The sequence below is a fragment of the Oncorhynchus kisutch genome, linkage group LG19 (genome assembly GCF_002021735.2).
Source record: "Oncorhynchus kisutch isolate 150728-3 linkage group LG19, Okis_V2, whole genome shotgun sequence".
Classification (NCBI taxonomy): domain Eukaryota; kingdom Metazoa; phylum Chordata; class Actinopteri; order Salmoniformes; family Salmonidae; genus Oncorhynchus; species Oncorhynchus kisutch.
Genome location: NC_034192.2, coordinates 54,934,100 through 54,955,873, shown reverse-complemented (window position 1 = coordinate 54,955,873; position 21,774 = coordinate 54,934,100). Strand labels below are relative to the sequence as shown.

General features: G+C 43.4%; 1 protein-coding gene across 1 annotated transcript in view; it reads right to left on the bottom strand.

Annotated features, from left to right (window-relative positions):
- Positions 1-8,463: 8,463 nt before the first annotated feature.
- Positions 8,464-21,774, bottom strand: part of LOC109879843 (transcription factor COE1-A-like) — a 52,256-nt gene continuing 38,945 nt past the window's right edge. The window contains exons 6-10 of the mRNA XM_031798674.1: positions 21,383-21,448; positions 12,223-12,379; positions 11,784-11,963; positions 9,201-9,398; positions 8,464-8,960 (exon numbers count right to left, since the gene is read on the bottom strand). Coding sequence (XP_031654534.1) covers positions 8,902-8,960; positions 9,201-9,398; positions 11,784-11,963; positions 12,223-12,379; positions 21,383-21,448 — 660 coding nt within the window. The 3' untranslated portion in view covers positions 8,464-8,901. The remainder of the gene's footprint in view (positions 8,961-9,200; positions 9,399-11,783; positions 11,964-12,222; positions 12,380-21,382; positions 21,449-21,774) is intronic.

The following is a 21,774-nucleotide window of genomic DNA, read 5'->3' as shown; positions in this document are numbered from 1 at the left end:
CTATAGGATCACCTTCCTCCAGATTAGTATACTTTTTGCTTTAGCTTATAAAAACGTAACTTAATGACTTCTAAAAATGTGTTTTAAGGCATTCTGGGTGGGGGGGTACAAAAATGGTTGATGGGGTAGCTCGGGTGGGCAAAAATGTGCAATGTCTTAATGTTTTATCTAGCAAAAATATATAAGAAAAAAAAGAACCACACCTTTGTGTGTGTGTGTGTGTGTGTTTCGCTTCATGCTGAATCCAGGAGAAGCCGACTCCCTTGAGCCACACGAGTCACTACTCTAATTAAAATCATTAAGCCCCAGGACAAAGTCAAAGTGAACCCAATATTAAGTCTGTAACCCCCATCATTCAATTCCCTTTACTGCTAACATCTCAGTGTGTCTACAACTCACTTTACTGTGTCAGCAGACAATCAGCTCTGTGGCTAGATCCAACAACCCTTCCAGTGCTGAGACCACAGGCTACACTTATCCAGTTAGTACCCAATGGTACACACAAACACTGTCTAACGATCCCAGGTTGCATTTCATTAGTGCTTCCTGGTCCATCTGTCTTTTTGCATTTCGGAACCCTGGAGTAACTGTGGAGACCCAGGAACACTGTGAGGTCTGCAGAATCCTTCGATCTGTCTTTTTGCATTTCGGAACCCTGGAGTAACTGTGGAGACCCAGGAACACTGTGAGGTCTGCAGAATCCTTCGATCTGTCTTTTTGCATTTCGGAACCCTGGAGTAACTGTGGAGACCCAGGAACACTGTGAGGTCTGCAGAATCCTTCGATCTGTCTTTTTGCATTTCGGAACCCTGGAGTAACTGTGGAGACCCAGGAACACTGTGAGGTCTGCAGAATCCTTCGATCTGTCTTTTTGCATTCCGGAACCCTGGAGTAACTGTGGAGACCCAGGAACACTGTGAGGTCTGCAGAATCCTTCGATCTGTCTTTTTAAACAAGTTTATCCCATCACAGCCTCCTGAATTTAAATATGCAAACGATAAAAAATTGATAATTTTCTGCAGATAATTGCAAATGCATATGACTGAATGAATTGTGGTGGGTGTGCGCAATATGTGATTAATAACTCCCGAATCATCATTAACTAATAGGTTTAGGAAGCTGGTCAATACGGTCTGGCTCTGGCTCCTTGTTCCTCATTGTGTTGAATTCACACCTGGTATGCAAAGTACATAATCACAGAGAACAATCACAGAGAACAATGAACATGGAATTATCATATTTCAACGTTCCTAAACCTGTTGGATAAACGTCAAATATCATCTTGAGCTTGTGAGATCAAGTTGTTGAGGACACAGAGAACTCTTCCCAAAACACAACATAGGACAGTGAGAAGGTCACAGACAAGAGGTCACTTTCATTTACAGTCATATTGTGAATGTCCAAAAGTAATTTTACAGCTGAATTTTCATTTAAAAAATGATAACAATCCATACAGTAGATGTTATTTTAATGCACTTCCTCTAACTAACCAGTGTATTCAGACACACCAGAGTGAAAAAAGACACCAGCTATTTGGTTTGGCTGTTTTTGTCTCCTCAATACAAAACTTTATAATTATGATGAAGTTCTGTACAAAGCAATGTTTCCAAATAGAGGTTCATTCATTTGAAACAGACATCAACCCCTCCTCGATCTGAACAGCATGGTGAAGGCCTCACGCCAACCCCTCCTCGATCTGAACAGCATGGTGAAGGCCTCACGGTAACCCCTCCTCGATCTGAACAGCATGGTGAAGGCCTCACGCTAACCCCTCCTCGATCTGAACAGCATGGTGAAGGCCTCACGCCAACCCCTCCTCGATCTGAACAGCATGGTGAAGGCCTCACGCCAACCCCTCCTCGATCTGAACAGCATGGTGAAGGCCTCACGCCAACCCCTCCTCGATCTGAACAGCATGGTGGAAGACTCAAGCTAACCCCTCCTCGATCTGAACAGCATGGTGAAGGCCTCACGCCAACCCCTCCTCGATCTGAACAGCATGGTGAAGGCCTCACGCTAACCCCTCCTCGATCTGAACAGCATGGTGAAAGACTCACGCCAACCCCTCCTCGATCTGAACAGCATGGTGAAGGCCTCACGCTAACCCCTCCTCGATCTGAACAGCATGGTGAAAGACTCACGCCAACCCCTCCTCGATCTGAACAGCATGGTGAAAGACTCACGCCAACCCCTCCTCGATCTGAACAGCATGGTGAAGGCCTCACGCTAACCCCTCCTCGATCTGAACAGCATGGTGAAGGCCTCACGCCAACCCCTCCTCGATCTGAACAGCATGGTGAAGGCCTCACGCTAACCCCTCCTCGATCTGAACAGCATGGTGAAGGCCTCACGCTAACCCCTCCTCGATCTGAACAGCATGGTGAAGGCCTCACGCTAACCCCTCCTCGATCTGAACAGCATGGTGAAAGACTCACGCTAACCCCTCCTCGATCTGAACAGCATGGTGAAGGCCTCACGCTAACCCCTCCTCGATCTGAACAGCATGGTGAAGGCCTCACGCTAACCCCTCCTCGATCTGAACAGCATGGTGAAAGACTCACGCTAACCCCTCCTCGATCTGAACAGCACGGTGAAAGACTCACGCTAACCCCTCCTCGATCTGAACAGCATGGTGAAAGACTCACGCTAACCCCTCCTCGATCTGAACAGCATGGTGGAAGACTCACGCTAACCCCTCCTCGATCTGAACAGCATGGTGAAAGACTCACGCCAACCCCTCCTCGATCTGAACAGCATGGTGGAAGACTCACGCTAACCCCTCCTCAAACAGCATGGTGAAGGCCTCACGCCAACCCCTCCTCAAACAGCATGGTGAAGGCCTCACGCCAACCCCTCCTCAAACAGCATGGTGAAGGCCTCACGCCAACCCCTCCTCGAACAGCATGGTGAAGGCCTCACGCCAACCCCTCCTCAAACAGCACGGTGAAGGCCTCACGCCAACCCCTCCTCGATCTAAACAGCATGGTGAAAGCCTCACGCCAACCCCTCCTCGAAAAGCATGGTGAAAGCCTCACGCCAACCCCTCCTCGAACAGCATGGTGAAAGCCTCACGCCAACCCCTCCTCGAACAGCATGGTGAAGGCTTCACGGCAACCCCTGCTCGAACAGCATGGTGAAGGCCTCACGCCAACCCCTCCTCGAACAGCATGGTGAAGGCCTCACGCCAACCCCCCTCGATCTGAACAGCATGGTGAAGGCCTCACGCCAACCCCTCCTCGAACAGAATGGTGAAGGCCTCACGCCAACCCCTCCTCGATCTGAACAGCATGGTGAAGGCCTCACGCCAACCCCTCCTTGATCTGAACAGCATGGTGAAGGCCTCACGCCAACCCCTCCTCGAACAGCATGGTGAAGGCCTCACGCCAACCCCCCTCGATCTGAACAGCATGGTGAAGGCCTCACGCCAACCCCTCCTAGAACAGCATGGTGAAGGCCTCACGCCAACCCCCCTCGATCTGAACAGCATGGTGAAGGCCTCACGCCAACCCCTCCTCGATCTGAACAGCATGGTGAAGGCCTCACACCAACCCCTCCTCGATCTGAACAGCATGGTGAAGGCCTCACGCCTACCCCTCCTCGAACAGCATGGTGAAGGCCTCACGCCAACACCTCCTCGATCTGAACAGCATGGTGAAGGCCTCATACCAACCCCTCCTCGAACAGCATGGTGAAGGCCTCACACCAACCCCTCCTCGATCTGAACAGCATGGTGAAGGCCTCACGCCAACCCCTCCTCGATCTGAACAGCATGGTGAAGGCCTCACGCCAACCCCTCCTCGATCTGAACAGCATGGTGAAGGCCTCACGCCAACCCCTCCTCGATCTGAACAGCATGGTGAAAGCCTCACACCAACACCTCCTCGATCTGAACAGCATGGTGAAAGCCTCACGCCAGCACCTGACAACACCCAAGTCTATCAACAGGCAGTCTTCTGCGCAAAATTCTCAAGAACAGAAAGTATGATTCTATGTCCGGCAACAGCTTGAAGACGCATAATGGATCGATAGAGAGAAAGGTAGAGAAAAATGGACCAATAGAGAGAGAGAGAGAAAAACGGACCAATAGAGAGAGAGAGAAAAACGGACCAATAGAGAAAGAGAGAAAAACGGACCAATAGAGAGAAAGAGAGAAAAACGGACCAATAGAGAGAAAGAGAGAAAAACTGACCAATCGAGAAAGAAGGAGAAGGAGAAGAAGAGGTGGAGGAGATGGAGAGGTGGAGGAGAGGGAGAGGAGGAAACGGTTGACTAAGGTGAATAAAGTGTCTGAGTGTGTGTATATACTGTAAAGTGGAAACCAGGGTCGAGCATGGACTGATGTTTGGACTTGGAGTTTAGATTAGAAAATGACAGTTGGTGGAAATCCAAACCAACTGCTATCAGAATAAGATGCTGCTTTTGGACATTTTAAAAAACATTTTCAAATCAGGAAAAACTCTACTTTTATTAACCTACAAATAAAATAAAGAATAGTTAACATCTTGGGATGGGAAATAACAAATGGAAACATGTCTCGACAATACAGCGCCAAACAAACTAGATACAAAATAAAACCTGTGAGATCACATTTACATAGTGGGTGACAAAACATAACTCTGTGACACTTATAAGCTAACACAGAACAAGCTAGAATTTAGGTCAAGAAGCAATGCAAAATGTACACATCCAAAAGAGATATACATTATTTCAATGAGAACTTTATACAGAAATCCCTGTTTTGTCTCCAAATCCGTGATTCTAATTTTTGCAAAGTATAGATGATAAGAGCTTGACAGTGAAATTACCATCTGTGTCGAGAGCTGCCTTAAGACATATTAATGTTTATATTATATTTAGAAGTATAACTTTGGTAAAACAAAGTCAAATAAATCAAATAATAAACCCATAATTTTTATATTTATAGACACAAATATGTTACATCAATTGTCATTCTAATCTGATATTTCATCAAATGTGTTTTCTGATTGAAATGAAAAGGGAATTGCACATCTCGTATTATATTTCTGTGATAAGTTAGCAGCAAAAATCTTTGTCAAAATTGTAGAGGTTATCTTTCAGCTCCGTGTGTTTGAATCCTTTAACAGGACAATCCAGTTGAAACAACAACATAGTATGGTCCCTGTCACTGTTTCAGTTAAAAGCTGAGAGATGGAGAAATGTAACCACTCTCAAATTCCTACACATGACTATAGATGCATCCATGATATGGACATTATCATTTGAACTGTGTTTTTTGAGGCTATACAGTGTTTGTTTACAGTTACTAAATGTAAACTGATACAAGACAGCTTAGTTACAACCCATGTTAACTCCTATCCAGTCATGTCAGAGCTATCTACTTACACAAACCCTTATAGCCAATCAGCTTCAGTGCTGTTTGTATGTGTTACAGTCTGTAGGAAGGCATACAATAGATCTTAAACAATATAACTTAAACATTATACCAATAAATACGCATACAAATAAATGCTTTTGTCATGAGGTCAGTAATATTGTCACTCAATTGTGATGTGGACACGGTCATCAGACATCTTACAGTCCTTCCTCAATTAAATTACATTAAATTCAGTTTGATTCAATTCAATTTAAATAACCGTATTATTCGACTCCAAGGTGTGTCTGAGAAGGTTCACAAATTCACCAGGAAGGAAATGACATCAACAAATGTTATGTTTGTTGTTTTCTTCCTCCTTCTTCCTTCCAATGAGATTCCTTCTAGAAAGGCCTGAGTTTAACAATTTTGAGTTCAGAGTTCTGTTCAGGTCCAGGGGGTTGGAGTGTGACACAGGGACATGTCAGACATGTTCTCTCCCCGTCAACATTCCCAAATCCTCAACGTTCACAGATCTACATGGATGGATCAATCATCCCGGGAATCACTGTTTGTGGGAAGAGAGGAAAAGGAGTGAGACAGAGACAGAGAGAAAGAGAGAGAAAGAAAGAGAGAGAGAAACACACAGAGAGAGGAAGGTCAGTCTGTGTTTCATCCGTCATCAGAACAGTCACATAACGGCAAATGTGTTCCAGCATCTGGTGTACAAAGATCTCTCTCTCTCTCTCAAACCCTACCTTAATCAACCTCTCCCTTTAACTTCCCTTATTCTCCCTCTCAAACCCTACCTTAATCAACCTCTCTCCTTAACTTCCTTTATTCTCCTTCTCAAACCCTACCTTAATCAACCTCTCCCCTTAACTTCCCTTATTCTCCCTCTAAAACCCGACCTTTTTTCTCCCTCTCTTCTCCTCACCCCTGTTCTCCTTCCCCCTCCTCCCCCATGACACCGAGGCTATATCCTCACTCCCCCACCCCCTTTATACGGAGACCACAGAGGGATTCCTGTCCTGCTCCACTCCACTAATTCTCTGCTTATGTCCTAAGTGTCTCCAGCTCTGTGGGATTAACCTCTTGAACCTCTGGGGGCAGTATTTCATTTTTGGATGAAAAACGTTCCCGTTTTAAACAAGATATTTTGTCACGAAAAGATGCTCGACTATGCATATAATTGACAGCTTTGGAAAGAAAACACTCTGACGTTTCCAAAACTGCAAAGATATTGTCTGTGAGTGCCACAGAACTAATGTTACAGGCGAAACCAAGATGAAATTTCATACAGGAAGTGAGCCAGATTTTGAATGCGCTGTGTTCCAATGTCTCCTTATATGGCTGTGAATGCGCAAGGAATGAGCCTACACTTTCTGTCGTTTCCCCAAGGTGTCTGCAGCATTGTGACGTATTTGTAGGCATATCATTGGAAAATTGACCATAAGAGACTACATTTACCAGGTGTCCGCTCGGTGTCCTTCGTCGAAACTATTGCGTAATCTCCAGGTGCGTGCATTTTTCCATTTTGTTCAGAGGAGAAACGTGATGAACAAAACGGAGCGATTTCTCCTACACAAATAATCTTTTTGGAAAAACTGAACATTTGCTATCTAACTGAGAGTCTCCTCATTGAAAACATCCGAAGTTCTTCAAAGGTAAATGATTTTATTTGAATGCTTTTCTTGTTTTTGTGAAAATGTTGCCTGCTGAATGCTAGGCTTAATGCTATGCTAGGCTATCAATACTCTTACACAAATGCTTGTGTAGCTATGGTTGAAAAGCATTTTTTGAAAATCTGAGATGACTTTTGTTGTTAACAAAAGGCTAAGCTTGTGAGCCAATATATTTATTTAATTTCATTTGCGATTTTCATGAATAGTTAACGTTGCGTTATGGTAATGAGCTTGAGGCTATAATTACGCTCCCGGATACGGGATGGCTCGTCGCAACAGGCTAAAGAAGGAGCTGTGTGTGTGTGATTCTGTGTGTCTGTGTGTCTGAGCAGCACACCGATGGACAGGTAGCTGTGGTTAGGAAGAGAAGAGAGAGGGAGAGAGGAGAGAGGGAGAGAGGGAGAGAGGAAGAGAAGAGAGAAGAGAGGGAGAGAAGAGTGAGAAGAGAGGAGAAATAAGAGAGGGAGAGAAGAGAGGAGAAAGGAGAGAAGAAGAGAGGAAGAGAGAGGAGAGAGGGAGAGAGGGAGAGAGGGAGAGAGGAAGAGAGGGAGAGAAGAGAGAGGAGAGAGGGAGAGAGGAAGAGAGGGAGAAAAGAGCGAGAAGAGAGGAGAAAGGAGAGGGAGAGAAGAGAAAGAAGAGAGGAGAGAAGAAGAGAGGAAGAGAAGAGAGAGGAGAGAGGGAGAGAGGAAGAGAGATAGGGAGGAGAGAGGAAGAGAAGAGAGAGGGAGGGAGAGGGGGAGAGAGCACCTCTATCAACCTGTATGGACCTTCTGGTAGACTAAAACAGTGGATAGACCTTATGGCAGACTAAAGCAGTGGATAGACCTTATGGCAGACTAAAGCAGTGGATAGACCTTATGGCAGACTAAAACAGTAGATAGACCTTATGGCAGACTAAAACAGTAGATAGACCTTATGGCAGACTAAAACAGTAGATAGACCTTATGGCAGACTAAAACAGTGGATAGACCTTATGGCAGACTAAAGCAGTAGTTCCCACATGATTCACTGTTTCCCTGCTGTCACCAACCTGAAGGATTTCGTTTTTTTTTGGTATGACCCACAAAGTCAACACAACGGGCCTCTCTGAAAGGCTAAACCTTAAAGCTATTTTCAGCTTCCTCTGATCATATGAGAAACAACTGGACTAGAAGAAGACAAATACAGAGAAAGGGAAGTCCTGTGGACAAGGAAAGATGAGAAAAACCCCTGTGGAGAGGGAGTGATGGTGGATGGAGTGAACCAATATAATGAAGGGTTGATGGGTGATTACATGACGAGAGAGAGAGAGAGAGAGAGAGCTAACATACTTCAGGAGAAGGATTGATGGGTGATTACATGAAGAGAGAGAGAGAGAGAGAGAGAGAGAGAGAGAGAGAGCTAACATACTTCAGGAGAAGGGTTGATGGGTGATTACATGAAGAGAGAGAGAGAGAGAGAGAGCTAACATACTTCAGGAGAAGGATTGATGGGTGATTACATGAAGAGAGAGAGAGAGAGAGAGAGAGAGAGCTAACATACTTCAGGAGAAGGGTTGATGGGTGATTACATGAAGAGAGAGAGAGAGAGAGAGAGAGCTAACATACTTCAGGAGAAGGGTTGATGGGTGATTACATGAAGAGAGAGAGAGAGAGAGCTAACATACTTCAGGAGAAGGATTGATGGGTGATTACATGAAGAGAGAGAGAGAGAGAGCTAACATACTTCAGGAGAAGGATTGATGGGTGATTACATGAAGAGAGAGAGAGAGAGAGCTAACATACTTCAGGAGAAGGATTGATGGGTGATTACATGAAGAGAGAGAGAGAGAGAGCTAACATACTTCAGGAGAAGGATTGATGGGTGATTACATGAAGAGAGAGAGAGAGAGAGAGCTAACATACTTCAGGAGAAGGCCAGACCCTGAAGAGAGCTGGAGGGGGAGTCCACAAAAGACTGATCTACTGGAGAGGAGAAGAGAGGGAGATAGAAAGAGGGGGGGAGAAGAAGACGAAGAGGGGAAATTGGGAGAGAAGGGTAAAGAACCACAGCATTATTATAAAAGGGGATAGGGGGTATCAAGAGAGGTATAGAGTTGGCTTGACTCCAGCTAACTCACCAACAAGCCATAGACTAATTGGCTAACTTTCCATAGACTAATTACTGCCTCGCTAGCATGTTAACTGGCCAACATGCTAGCTTACCTTGCAGTCCGTTAGCAATAGTGCTGGTGCAGGTGAGTGGAGGGGAGGTCTGCGGCCGTACGACGGGGGCGAAGGCGCTCTTCTGTTTGACCGCAGCAGACACCATGTTGGCTGGAGAGAAGGAGAAGATGCCCGAAGAACTACTGCAATTAGAGGGAAGATTGGTGGTGGAGGCCATGATGGGACTGGAGGGAACGACTGGAGGAGAGAGAAAGATAGAGAGGAGGAGGGAGAGTGAGGAGGGAGGAGGAGAGAGAGTGAGAGAGGAGGGATAGGTAGGAGAGAGGGAGGGGGAGAGAGAGAAGGGGCAGGGAGAGAGAGAGAGAGGGAGAGAGAGAAGGGGCAGGGAGGAGGGAGAGGATTGAGGGGAAGGGCAAGAAAGAAAGGAGGAACGAGGAGGATAGAGGCAGGATTAGAGAGAGGGACGGGAACAGAGGAAGGGGAGGTGAGAGGAACAGAAGGGGACTGGTCAACAGATGACAACAGGACTCAGTTCAGCTGTTATAGATATTACAGACAACAGGACTCAGTTCCACAGTTATAGATCATACAGACAACAGGACTCAGTTCAGCTGTTATAGGTCTTACAGACAACAGGACTCAGTTCAGCTGTTAAAGGTCTTACAGACAACAGGACTCAGTTCAGCTGTTATAGATCTTACAGACAACAGGACTCAGTTCAGCTGTTATAGATCTTACAGACAACAGGACTCAGTTCAGCTGTTATAGATCTTACAGACAACAGGACTCAGTTCAGCTGTTATAGATCTTACAGACAACAGGACTCAGTTCAGCTGTTATAGATCTTACAGACAACAGGACTCAGTTCAGCTGTTATAGATCTTACAGACAACAGGACTCAGTTCAGCTGTTATAGATCTTACAGATAAGCCAGTAGACTGGGAACATTCCCAGAACATTAGCTAAGATTCTAGTTAAATTCTAGTTATGGCTTGAAGCAAATGTTGAAACAAATGTTCTCATAATACCAAACTGTCCAGTCAAGCTGATGATTATACAATGTTTTTATCAAACGTTCACCTGATGTTGCTCTTTAATGGTTCCCAGAATGTTTCATTAGGTTGTGCTAACAGCCTGGTGGGAACATCACAAAATATATCTTCCCAAAACACAAAAAAAACTGTCCAGTTATGCGGTTGATTCGACACTGTTTATTTTAGGGGACAAAAAACATTCACCGGATGTTGCAAGAACGTTCCTGGAACACATTTAATCTGTTCTTTAAAGGTTCCCAGAATGTTTATTTAGGTTATGGGAACGTTGTGGGGATATGACAAGAGAGAGGTTCCCAAAACACTAAAACTGTCCAGTTGTGCAACATTCAATTAATGTTTGTATCACGGTGCACAACACCTTCCTTTGATGTTGACAGAATGTTGACGTCACAGCCTTTTAGTTATTTAAAGGTTCCCAGAACATTTCATGAGGTTATGGGAACAGTGTGGGTATATTACAAGACATAGGTTCCCAAAACACAAAATACCCTCAGTTACATTTCATAGCTCTGCCTGTCCAAATGGCAGCCTATATAGTACACATGGCAGCCTATATAGTACACATGATATCCTATATAGTACACATGGCTGACTATATAGTACACATGGCTGACTATATAGTACACATGACATCCTATATAGTACACATGGCATCCTATATAGTACACATGGCTGACTATATAGTACACATGACATCCTATATAGTACACATGACATCCTATATAGTACACATGACATCCTATATAGTACACATGGCATCCTATATAGTACACATGACATCCTATATAGTACACATGGCTGACTATATAGTACACATGACATGCTATATAGTACACATGACAGCCTATATAGGGCTCTACCTTTGACCAGGCCACATAGGCCAGTATGTAGGCAATAGAGTGCCATTTTCCACTTATGAAGGAGGTCTAACAAATCATTTAATGACAACCGGAAGTAGTAAGCCGGCCAGCAGGAAGGTATTGATCAAAAGTGTCTGCATTGTGTGTGTATGTGTATGTGTGTGTGTGTGTGTGTGTGTGTGTGTGTGTGTGTGTGTGTGTGTGTGTGTGTGTGTGTGTGTGTGTGTGTGTGTGTGTGTGTGTGTGTGTGTGTGTGTGTGTGTGTGTGTGTGATTGAAGGTGTCTGCTGTCATCGATGGTCCATTTGAGCATGTTAAAATACGTGTTAACATTCAAGAGAATTAAAGAGCTGGGATTGAATTACTTCTCCTGCAATTAGTTTATTGATTTAATTAAGCGTCTTTAATGTAGGGGGGAGGAGGAGAGATAATGAGAATAGCCATTATAGACAGCTGGGGGAGGAGGAGAGAGAATGAGAACAGCCATTATAGACATAAAGGATGCTCTTAAAGAAACCAATGGTCTTTCACCGCCCCTTTCTTTTTCATTGTACATTTCTCTCACCTATAGCATTCTCTTTTTATCCTAGGGCATAGCATGTAGGGCACAGGGTATATTGTGGAGGGTTCATTGTGGCACTCAATGGTATAGGGTACATAGTGTGGAGGTTTTAGTGTGTAGTGTGGACAGTGTAGTGTGGTACTCACTAGCGTAGGGTGAGTTGGCGGCTGACCCGTTGAGGAAGTTGGGTGAGGTTCCTAGCGTGGTCATGCCAGAGTCAGTGTAGCCATTCATGCTAGTGGAAACAGAGCTGTAGCTGGTCTGCTGTGGAGTGGTGCTGGGGACATAACCATGAGGAGATGCACTGCTGCTACTCCTACTGTAACCTAGAGGTAGGGAGGGAGAGGGGAGACCAGGGGGAGAGGGGAGGAGAGCGAGCGAGAGAGGAGGGGGGAGAGAGTGATACAGAGAGGAGGTGGGGATGGGGGGAAGAGAGAGGAGAGAGAAAGGGATAGAATTATAAAGAGAGAGATAAATAAAGAGAAAAAAGAGACAGAGAGATATAAAACAGTTATAAGTAGTTTTCATAGTTTTCATACATTACACAAAACCATTTAACTTCCTGGTTCCTATGTTATGGCTCACCCTGATTGGCTGTCTGTGTGACTTCTGACCCGGGGAAGGAGTTGACGGCCATCATGCTGGCGTGGACGGAGCCGCTGCCTAACAGCTGGTTGTGGCCGCGTGGCACCGTCGTATACAACACCTCTGCCATGTCAGCTGCCCGCTTCAAAATCATGTCCTGACAGAGAGAGGGAGGCATGTCAGATTCCATTTAATGGAATAGAAAATAATATAATTAAATGCAATAAAGTTATTCTATAAGGCTGAGTTGTTTATTTTCTTCTAACTACGTCTCTCAAAGAGTGCAGTGTGGAAAGTCAGAACAGTCACTGCCTGTCACCAAGGGAGTACCCCAAGGCTTGATCCTAGGCCCCACCCTCTTCTCAATTTACATCAGCAACATAGCTCAGGCAGTAGGAAGCTCTCTCATCCATGTTTATGCAGATGATACAGTCCTATACGCAGCAGAACCCTCCCTGGATTTTATTTTCAACGCTCCACAACAAAGCTTTCTTAGTGTCCAACAAGCTTTCTCTACCCTTAATCTTATTCGGAACACCTCCAAAACAAAGTTCTTGTGGTTCTGTAAGAAGAATGCCCCCTCCCCACAGGTGTTACTACTACCTCTGAGGATAGATAGTACCCTGTCCTTCTCTAAGCACATATCCAAGCTGCAGGCTAAGGTTAAATCTAGACAGTCCCCAAAGCACACACATCTCCGAGTCACTCCTCTTTTCAGTTCGCTGCAGCTAGCGACTGGAACGAGCTGGTCAGTTTTATCTCTACATTCAAAGACTCAGTCATGGACAGTCTTACTGACAGTTGTGGCTGCTTCATGTGATGTATTGTTGTCTCTACCTTTTTGCCCTTTGTGCTGTTGTCTGTGCCTAACAATGTTTGTACCATGCTGTGTTGTCATGTGTTGCTGCCATGTTGTGTTGCTACCATGTTGCGGTGTTGTCTTAGGTCTCTCTTTAAATCAAATCAAACTTTATTTGCCACATGCGCCACATGCGCAAATAAATTCATTAAAAATCTTACAAACAAGCAAGATTTCTGGCTCTCACAGACCTGTAACTTCTTCTTTAAGAGGCTCCTCTGTCCTCCACTCGTTACCTGTATTAATGGCACCTGTTTGAACTTGTTATCAGTATAAAAGACACCTGTCCACAACCTCAAACAGTCACACTCCAAACTCCACTATGGTCAAGACCAAAGAGCTGTCAAAGGACACCAGAAACTAAATTGTAGACCTGCACCAGGCTGGGAAGACTGAATCTGCAATAGGTAAGCAGCTTGGTTTGAAGAAATCAACTGTGGGAGCAATTATTAGGAAATGGAAGACATGCAAGACCACTGATAATCTCCCTCGATCTGGGGCTCCACGCAAGATCTCACCCTGTGGGGTCAAAATGATCACAAGAACGGTGAGCAAAAAATCCCAGAACCACACGGGGGGACCTAGTGAATGACCTGCAGAGAGCTGGGACCAAAGTAACAAAGCCTACCATCAGTAACACACTACGCCACCAGGTACTCAAATCCTGCAGTGCCAGACGTGTCCCCCTGCTTAAGCAAGTACATGTCCAGGCCCGTCTGAAGTTTGCTAGAGAGCATTTGGATGATCCAGAAGAAGATTAGGAGAATGTCATATGGTCAGATGAAACCAAAATATAACTTTTTGGTAAAAACTCAACTCGTTGTGTTTGGAGGACAAAGAATGCTGAGTTGCATCCAAAGAACACCATCATACCTGCTGTGAAGCACGGGGGTGGAAACATCATGCTTTGGGGCTGTTTTTCTGCAAAGGGACCAGGACGACTGATCCATGTAAAGGAAAGAATGAATGGGGCCATGTATCGTGAGATTTTGAGTGAAAACCTCATTCCATCAGCAAGGGCATTGAAGATGAAATGTGGCTGGGTCTTTCAGCATGACAATGATCCCAAACACACCGCCCGGGCAACGAAGGAGTGGCTTCGTAAGAAGCATTTCAAGGTCCTGGAGTGGCCTAGCCAGTCTCCAGATCTCAACCCCATAGAAAATCTTTGGAGGGAGTTGAAAGTCTGTGTTGCCCAGCAACAGCCCCAAAACATCACTGCTCTAGAGGAGATCTGCATGGAGAAATGGGCCAAAATACCAGCAACAGTGTGTGAAAACCTTGTGAATACTTACAGAAAACGTTTGACCTCTGTCATTGCCAACAAAGGGTATTGAGGTAAACTTTTGTTATTGACCAAATACTTATTTTCCACCATAATTTGCCAATAAATTAATTTAAAATCCTACATGGTGATTTTCTGGATTTTATTTTCTCATTTTGTCTGTCATAGTTGAAGTGTACCTATGATGAAATTATAGGCCACTCTCGTCTTTTTAAGTGGGAGAACTTGCACAATTGGTGGCTGACTAAATACTTTTTTGCCCCACTGTAGATATACATATATTTCTTTGATTATACCTTTATTATTCCCCGCAAACCCTACCACCCTTCCCCCAATTGGAGTAAACTAATAAACAATTACTCTTTTGCTTCTACCTTCAGTTCATGCATATTTTTCACATTTTACAGACACAATCTATTTTACAATAGTTATATTTTGTTTGGTTTTAGTCCTTCCTCTATTTCTGATGTCCATCCAGTTTGATTTCTATTTGTAACTGTGCTATTTCTCAACATTTCTGAACATACAGTATATACATTTTACAGACCCCGTATGTTTTACATCGGTTATCTTGTTATTAGTCCCACCCTTCAGCTCCATTCAAGCCCTCCCATCTATCTCTCAACACCATCCATTTTGGATTTCTACTTGCCATATCTTTTTCAACTGTGCTGTCATGCTTCACAAAAGTACTGAACCTTTCTATTCTCATAGCTGCTACGGATTGTAAATTAAAGATACACTTTTTTTCTAAAATAATTATTATATTATTGATTGATTGACTATGGCTTTTCAAATCACCATTATTGCTATCTGCAGCGTTAGTTCTAGGCAAATCTTGCAATTCTTCAGCCATTCCTGAACCTGTAACCAAAAACGAGCTACATATGGACAGTACCAAAATAAATGATCTAATAACTCTGCCTCCTCACAGCAAAATCTGCAGAGCTGGTAAGATTGTATCCCCCATATATATATATATATATATATAGCATTATATTGGTTGCAAGAATTTTGTATGGTAATTGAAATTGAAAAAATTGAAGTTCTGAATCCGGAGTTGTTTTGCGTGTCAGTTCATAAACCATGCGCTATGGAATGTGTACATCAAAAATCTCTTCCCAACTATTTTGCAGTTTATATGGCACAGCTGTCAGTTTGTTTTAAATGAAATTGGTATATGCTTTTATGTATCACACTAATATCATTCACTAAAATTATCCCTTTTTTTTTATTCTCAATTGTTATATTTGAGTTTAACAATAATATTTGTTGTATAATTTGTTCTGTCTTTTCAGGTGGATTAAACTGGAATTGCAACCAACTTTCTAAGGCTTGTTTAAAACATAATGATATTTTGGAGATTATTTCCATTTCAAACTACTGAAAGTGAGCAGGTGTAATCTGAATAAAGGGAAAATGCCATTCTTGAACATGGGGTGAGACATTCCTACTAATTTACTAGAAAACCAGTTTGGATTTAAGTCTACATGCCTTTCGTGAGAGGTGCTTTAATATTGAATCATTTCTTCCATCCAAATTCATATTCATTATATAAATAGGCCCTTTTAATGTTGTCTGGCTTGCCGTTCCAAATCAAATTGAATCTTTTTGTTCATATCATTTAAAAAGCAGGTCACTAGGTGTAGGCAAAACCATAAGCAAATAGTTAAACTGTGATATGACTGAAGAGTTAATCAGGGTGATTTTCCACAAATAGACAAGTATTTTCATTTCCATGGTAGCAAGATGTTATCTATTTTTGCTAACTTTCTATAAAAAGTATTGGAGTGAGATAATGTATTTCTCTTGGGATTTCTATACCGAGTATGTCCACATCTCCATCAGACCATTTTATTGGTAAACTACAAGGTAATGTAAAATTAGCATTTTTTTAGTGATCCGATACGTAATATCATAATTTGGTTTTAATCCAGAGAGGTTAGCAAAAGTATCTTGATCCTCTGTGATGCTGTGGAGGGATTCTAATTGTGGCTTTAAAAGAAAACATGTATCATCAGCATACAATGACACCTTTGTTTTTAAGCCACGGATTTATAATCCCTTAATATTATTATATTATTGTTGGATCTAATTTTAACAGCTAACATTTCAATGGAAATAATATATAGATATGCCAATAGTGGACAACCTTGTTTTACTCCTCTTGACAGTTTAAAACATTCTGAGATGTAGCCATCATTTACTATTTTACATCGAGGGTTACTATACATATCTTTAACCCATTATAAAAGTATTCTAAGCATTTATATATAAACTCCAGTCATACTTTATCAGAAGCCTTTTAAAAATCAGCTATGAAAACCAGTCCTGGTGTCACCGATATTTCATTGTATTCTATTGTTTCCAGTACTTGTCTTATATTATCTCCAATGTGTGTTCCATGTAAGAAACCTGTCTGATTAAGATAATAATATCTGACAATACTTTTTCAATTCTATGCGCTAGCTATATAATTTTTGCATCACAACACTGATGTGTAAGAGGCCTCCATTTTTTAAATGGCCTGGATCGTTATATATACCACTTGGTCCTGTTTCAGTAATAATGATATCAGACCTTCTTGTTGCGTGTCCGATAATCTACCATTTATATAGGACTGGTTAAAACATGCTAATAATGGTCCTCTGAGTATATCAAAAAAAGTGTTGTATACTTCCATTGGTATGCCATCCAGCCCTGGTGTTTTCCCATCCTTAAAGGCTTTAATTGCCTCAAGAAGTTCCTCCTCTGTAATTTGGCTTTCACATGAGTCTTCCTGTATAGATGTTAATTTTACATTATTATTAGGAAAAATTCCATACACTTAGCTTCGGTTAGTGGAGATGGAGGAGCCTGAAACAAAAACATATTCTTAAAGTACTTTACTTCCTCTTTCAAAATATCATTTGGTGATACATGCTTGACTCCATCATTTGTAACAATTCATCTTTTTAAGTGGGAGAACTTGCACAATTGGTGGCTGACTAAATACTTTTTTGCCCGACTGTATATAGATATGTGCATGTATGTATGTACTGTATGTATATATGTGTATATGTATGAATGTTTATGTATGCATATGTATATGTATGGGTATGTATGTATATTTATATGGATATATATTTACCTAAGAAAGATATGGGGGATTGGAAATGATGCAGACAATTACATTGATGGAAGCAACAATCTTTCCACAATATTAAGCTGATCCACCCCCTAGAAAAAACCCCAGAGAGTAACAGCAGTGTACAAGGGGGAGTCAATGTAAATTGTCCGGTGGGGATTTTTATGAAGTGTTCAGCAGTCTTATAGCTTGGGGGTAGAAGCTGTTGAGGAGCCTTTTGGTCCTAGACTTGGCGCTCCGGTACCGCGTGCCGTGCGGTAGCAGAGAACAGTCTGTAACTTGGGTGACTGGAGTCTCCAACAATGGCAGGAAGCTTGGGCCGTTCGCACTAGCCTCTGTAGCGCCTTACGGTCAGATGCCAAGCATTTGCCATACCAGGCGGTGATGCAACCGGTCAGGATGCTCTCGATGGTGCAGCTGTAGAACCTTTTGAGGATCTGGGGACCCATGCCAAATATTTTCTCCAGAGTCTTTACGACTGTCTTGGTATGTTTGGACCATGATAGTTCGTTGGTGATGTGGGCACCAAGGAACTTGAAACTCTTGACCCGTTACACTACAGCCCTGTCTATGTTAATGGGGGCCTGTTCGGCCCTCCTTATCTGTTCGGTCAGCCTTTCCTGTAGTCCACAATCAACTCCTTTGTCTTGCTCACATTGAGGGAGAGGCTGTTGTCCTGGAAACACACTGCCAGTTCTCTGACCTCCTCCCTATAGGCCATCATGGGCAGTCATGGGTGAACAGGGAATACAGGAGGGGACTAAGTACACAACCCTGAGGGGCCCCAGTGTTAAGGATCAGCGTGGCAGACATGTTGTTGCCTACTCTTACCACCTGGGGGCGGCCCGTCAAGAAGTCCACGATCCAGTTGCAGAGGGAGGTGTTGAGTCCCAGGGTCCTTAGTTTAGTGATGAGCTTTGTGGGCACTATGGTGTTGAACGCTGAGCTGTAGTCAATGAACAGCATTCTCACATAGGTGTTCCTTTTTTCCAGGTGAGAAAGGGCAGTGTGGAGTGCGATTGAGATTGCATCACCCGTGGATATATTGGGGCGGTATGCAAATTGGAGTTGGTCTGTTGATGCTGTTGATGTGAGCCATGACCAGCCTTTCAAAGCACTTCATGGCTACCGACGTGGGTGCCACGAGGCGGTAATCATTTAGACAGGTTACCTTCGCTTCCTTGGGCACAGGGACTATGGTGGTCTGCTTGAAACATGTACAGTTGACGTCGGAACTTCACATACACTTTAGCCAAATACATTTAAACTCAGTTTTTCACAATTCCTGACATTTAATCCAAGTAAAAATTCCCTGTTTTAGGTCAGTTAGGATCACCACTTTATTTTAAGAATGTGAAATGTCAGAATAATAGTATTTATTTATCACATTCCAGTGGGTCAGAAGTTTACATACACTCAATTAGTATTTGGTAGTATTGCGTTTAAATTTTTTAACTTGACTTGGGTCAAACGTTTCGGGTAGCCTTCCACAAGCTTCCCACAATAAGCTGGGTGAATTTTGGCCCATTCCCCCTAACAGAGATAAAAAACTGAGTCAGGTTTGTAGACCTCCTAGCCCGCACACACTTTTTCAATGTTCTATGGGATTGAGGTCAGGGCTTTGTGATGGCCACTCCAATACATTGACTTTGTTGTCCTTAAGCCATTTTGCCACAACTTTGGAAGTATGCTTGGGGTCATTGTCCATCTGGAAGACCCATTTGCGACCAAGCTTTAACGTCCTGACTGATGTCTTGAGATGTTGCTTCAATATATCCAAATACTTTTCCGTCTTCATGATGCCATCTATTTTGTGAAGTGCACCAGTCCCTCCTGCCACCCCCGTGCTTCACGATTGGGATGGTGTTCTTCGGCTTGCAAGCCTCCCCCTTTTTCCTCCAAACATAACGATGGTCATTATAGCCAAACAGTTATATATTTGTTTCATCAGACCAGAGTACATTTCTCCAAAAGGTACGATCTTTGTCCCCATGTGCAGTAGCAAACCGTGGTCTGGCTTTTTTATGGCGGTTTTTGAGCAGTGGCTTCTTCCTTGCTGAGCGGTCTTTCAGGTTATGTCGATATAGGACTAGTTTTACTGTGGATATAAATACTTTTGTACCTGTTTCCTCCTGCATCTTCACAAGGTCCTTTGTCTCTAGAGGCACCAGTTAAGCCCGTGTGGGGGTTGGAACAAAAGGGCTATCTAAGGCATATTGGACAGGGATATGGGCTCTACAGTGAAATAAGGCAATAATCACTAACCAAAACAGCAATAGACAAGGCATATTGACATTAGGGAGAGGCATGTGTAGCCGAGTGATCATAGGGTCCAAAGAGTAGCACTAGATGAGTCAGGGAGACAATTCCGTAGTCGCTAGGTGAGCTGGTGCAATGGCGATTCTGACAACTAGCGGGCCGTGGCTAGCAGATGGGCATCCGGCGACATTGCAATGGAAGAGCCTTTTGAAACCACCTTGGACGGTTACGTCGGCAGACCATTCGTGATGGATCAGCGGGGCTCCGTGTCAGCATTAAAAAAAGAGGTATTGTAGCCCAAGAATTGGCTGGTGGACCTCTCTGGCTAGCCGGGAGATGGGCCTAGCTCGAGGCTAGCACCAGCCTAACTGGTCCTTGCTTCGGGACAGAGATGTAGCTAGCTAGCTAGCTGCAATGATCCGGTGTAAAGGTTCAGAGCTTGCGCTGGGAATCCTGAGATTTTGTAGAGAAAAAGCAGTCCAATATGCTCTGGGTTGATATCACGCTGTACAGACTGGCAGGAATTGACCGAGTTGAGGTTGGCTGATGTCCGAGTTAATGGTGAGTACCGCTAGAAGTGGCTAACTGACTACTAGCTAGTAGCTAGTAGCTAGCAGGCTAGCTTCTGATGGGGGTTCTGGTTCTAAAGTATAAAAATAGCAGATCCGTACCACATTGGTTGAGGTGGGTTATAGGAAAGTATATTCAGTCCGTAGATGAAAAGTGAGATTAAAATATATGCAATATATACATGAAGAAAACAATATAAACATGGGACAGGACGGGAAAAGACAAAAACACACGTCCGACTGCTACGCCATCTTGGTTTTGTCTTAGGTCTCTCTTTATATTGTGTTGTGGTGTTGTCTTAGGTCTCTCTTTATATTGTGTTGAGGTGTTGTCTTAGGTCTCTCTTTATATTGTGTTGTGGTGTTGTCTTAGTCTCTCTTTATATTGTGTTGTGGTGTTGTCTTAGGTCTCTCTTTATGTAGTGTTGTGGTGTTGTCTTAGGTCTCTCTTTATATTGTGTTGTGGTGTTGTCTTAGGTCTCTCTTTATATTGTGTTGTGGTGTTGTGTTAGGTCTTTCTTTATATTGTGTTGTGGTGTTGTCTTAGGTCTCTCTTTATATTGTGTTGTGGTGTTGTCTTAGGTCTCTCTTTATATTGTGTTGTGGTGTTGTCTTAGGTCTCTCTTTATATTGTGTTGTGGTGTTGTCTTAGGTCTCTCTTTATATTGTGTTGTGGTGTTGTCTTAGGTCTCTCTTTATATTGTGTTGTGGTGTTGTCTTAGGTCTTTCTTTATGTAGTGTTGTGGTGTCTCTCTTGTTGTTGTGTGTTTTGTCCTATATCTTTAATCCCAGCCTCCGACCCAACGGGAGGCCTTCTGGTAGGCCAACATTGTAAATTAGAATTTGTTCTTAATTGACTTGCATAGTTAAATAAAGGTTACATTAAAATACTGAGAGGCAAAACCTGGTTAATAGATTTATCAAATGTTTTCTGTCCTCCTCCTCACTTCACCCATACCTTTCCTTATCCACCTCCACTCTTCCCACTGTCAGGGTGAGGGATGGGGATCTGTGTTTTTGCATGTGTGGGAACATTTTGTGTGTGTGTGTGTGTGTCTCACCTGGTTATTGTGTGGCATCCCGTAGAGCGCTTCTACCAAGTCTGCCGCTCTCTTTAGAATGACTTCCTGTGGAGGAAGAGAGAATGGGGGGGGCGAATACGAAAATCTTCACAGAGCTTTACTCCATTTTATTACACATTGTGCTATGAATGCAGGATTGAGGGATGGAAATAAAGAGGGAGAGGAGAGGAGAGGAGAGGAGACGAGACGAGACGAGAGGAGAGGAGAGGAGAGAGAGAGAGAGAGAGAGAGAGAGAGAGAGAGAGAGAGAGAGAGAGAGAGAGAGAAAGAGAAAGAGAGAGAGAGAGAGAGAAGAGGAGAGGAGAGAGAGAGAGAGAGAGAGAGAGAGAGAGAGAGAGAGAGAGAGAGAGAGAGAGAGAGAGAGATTCTAC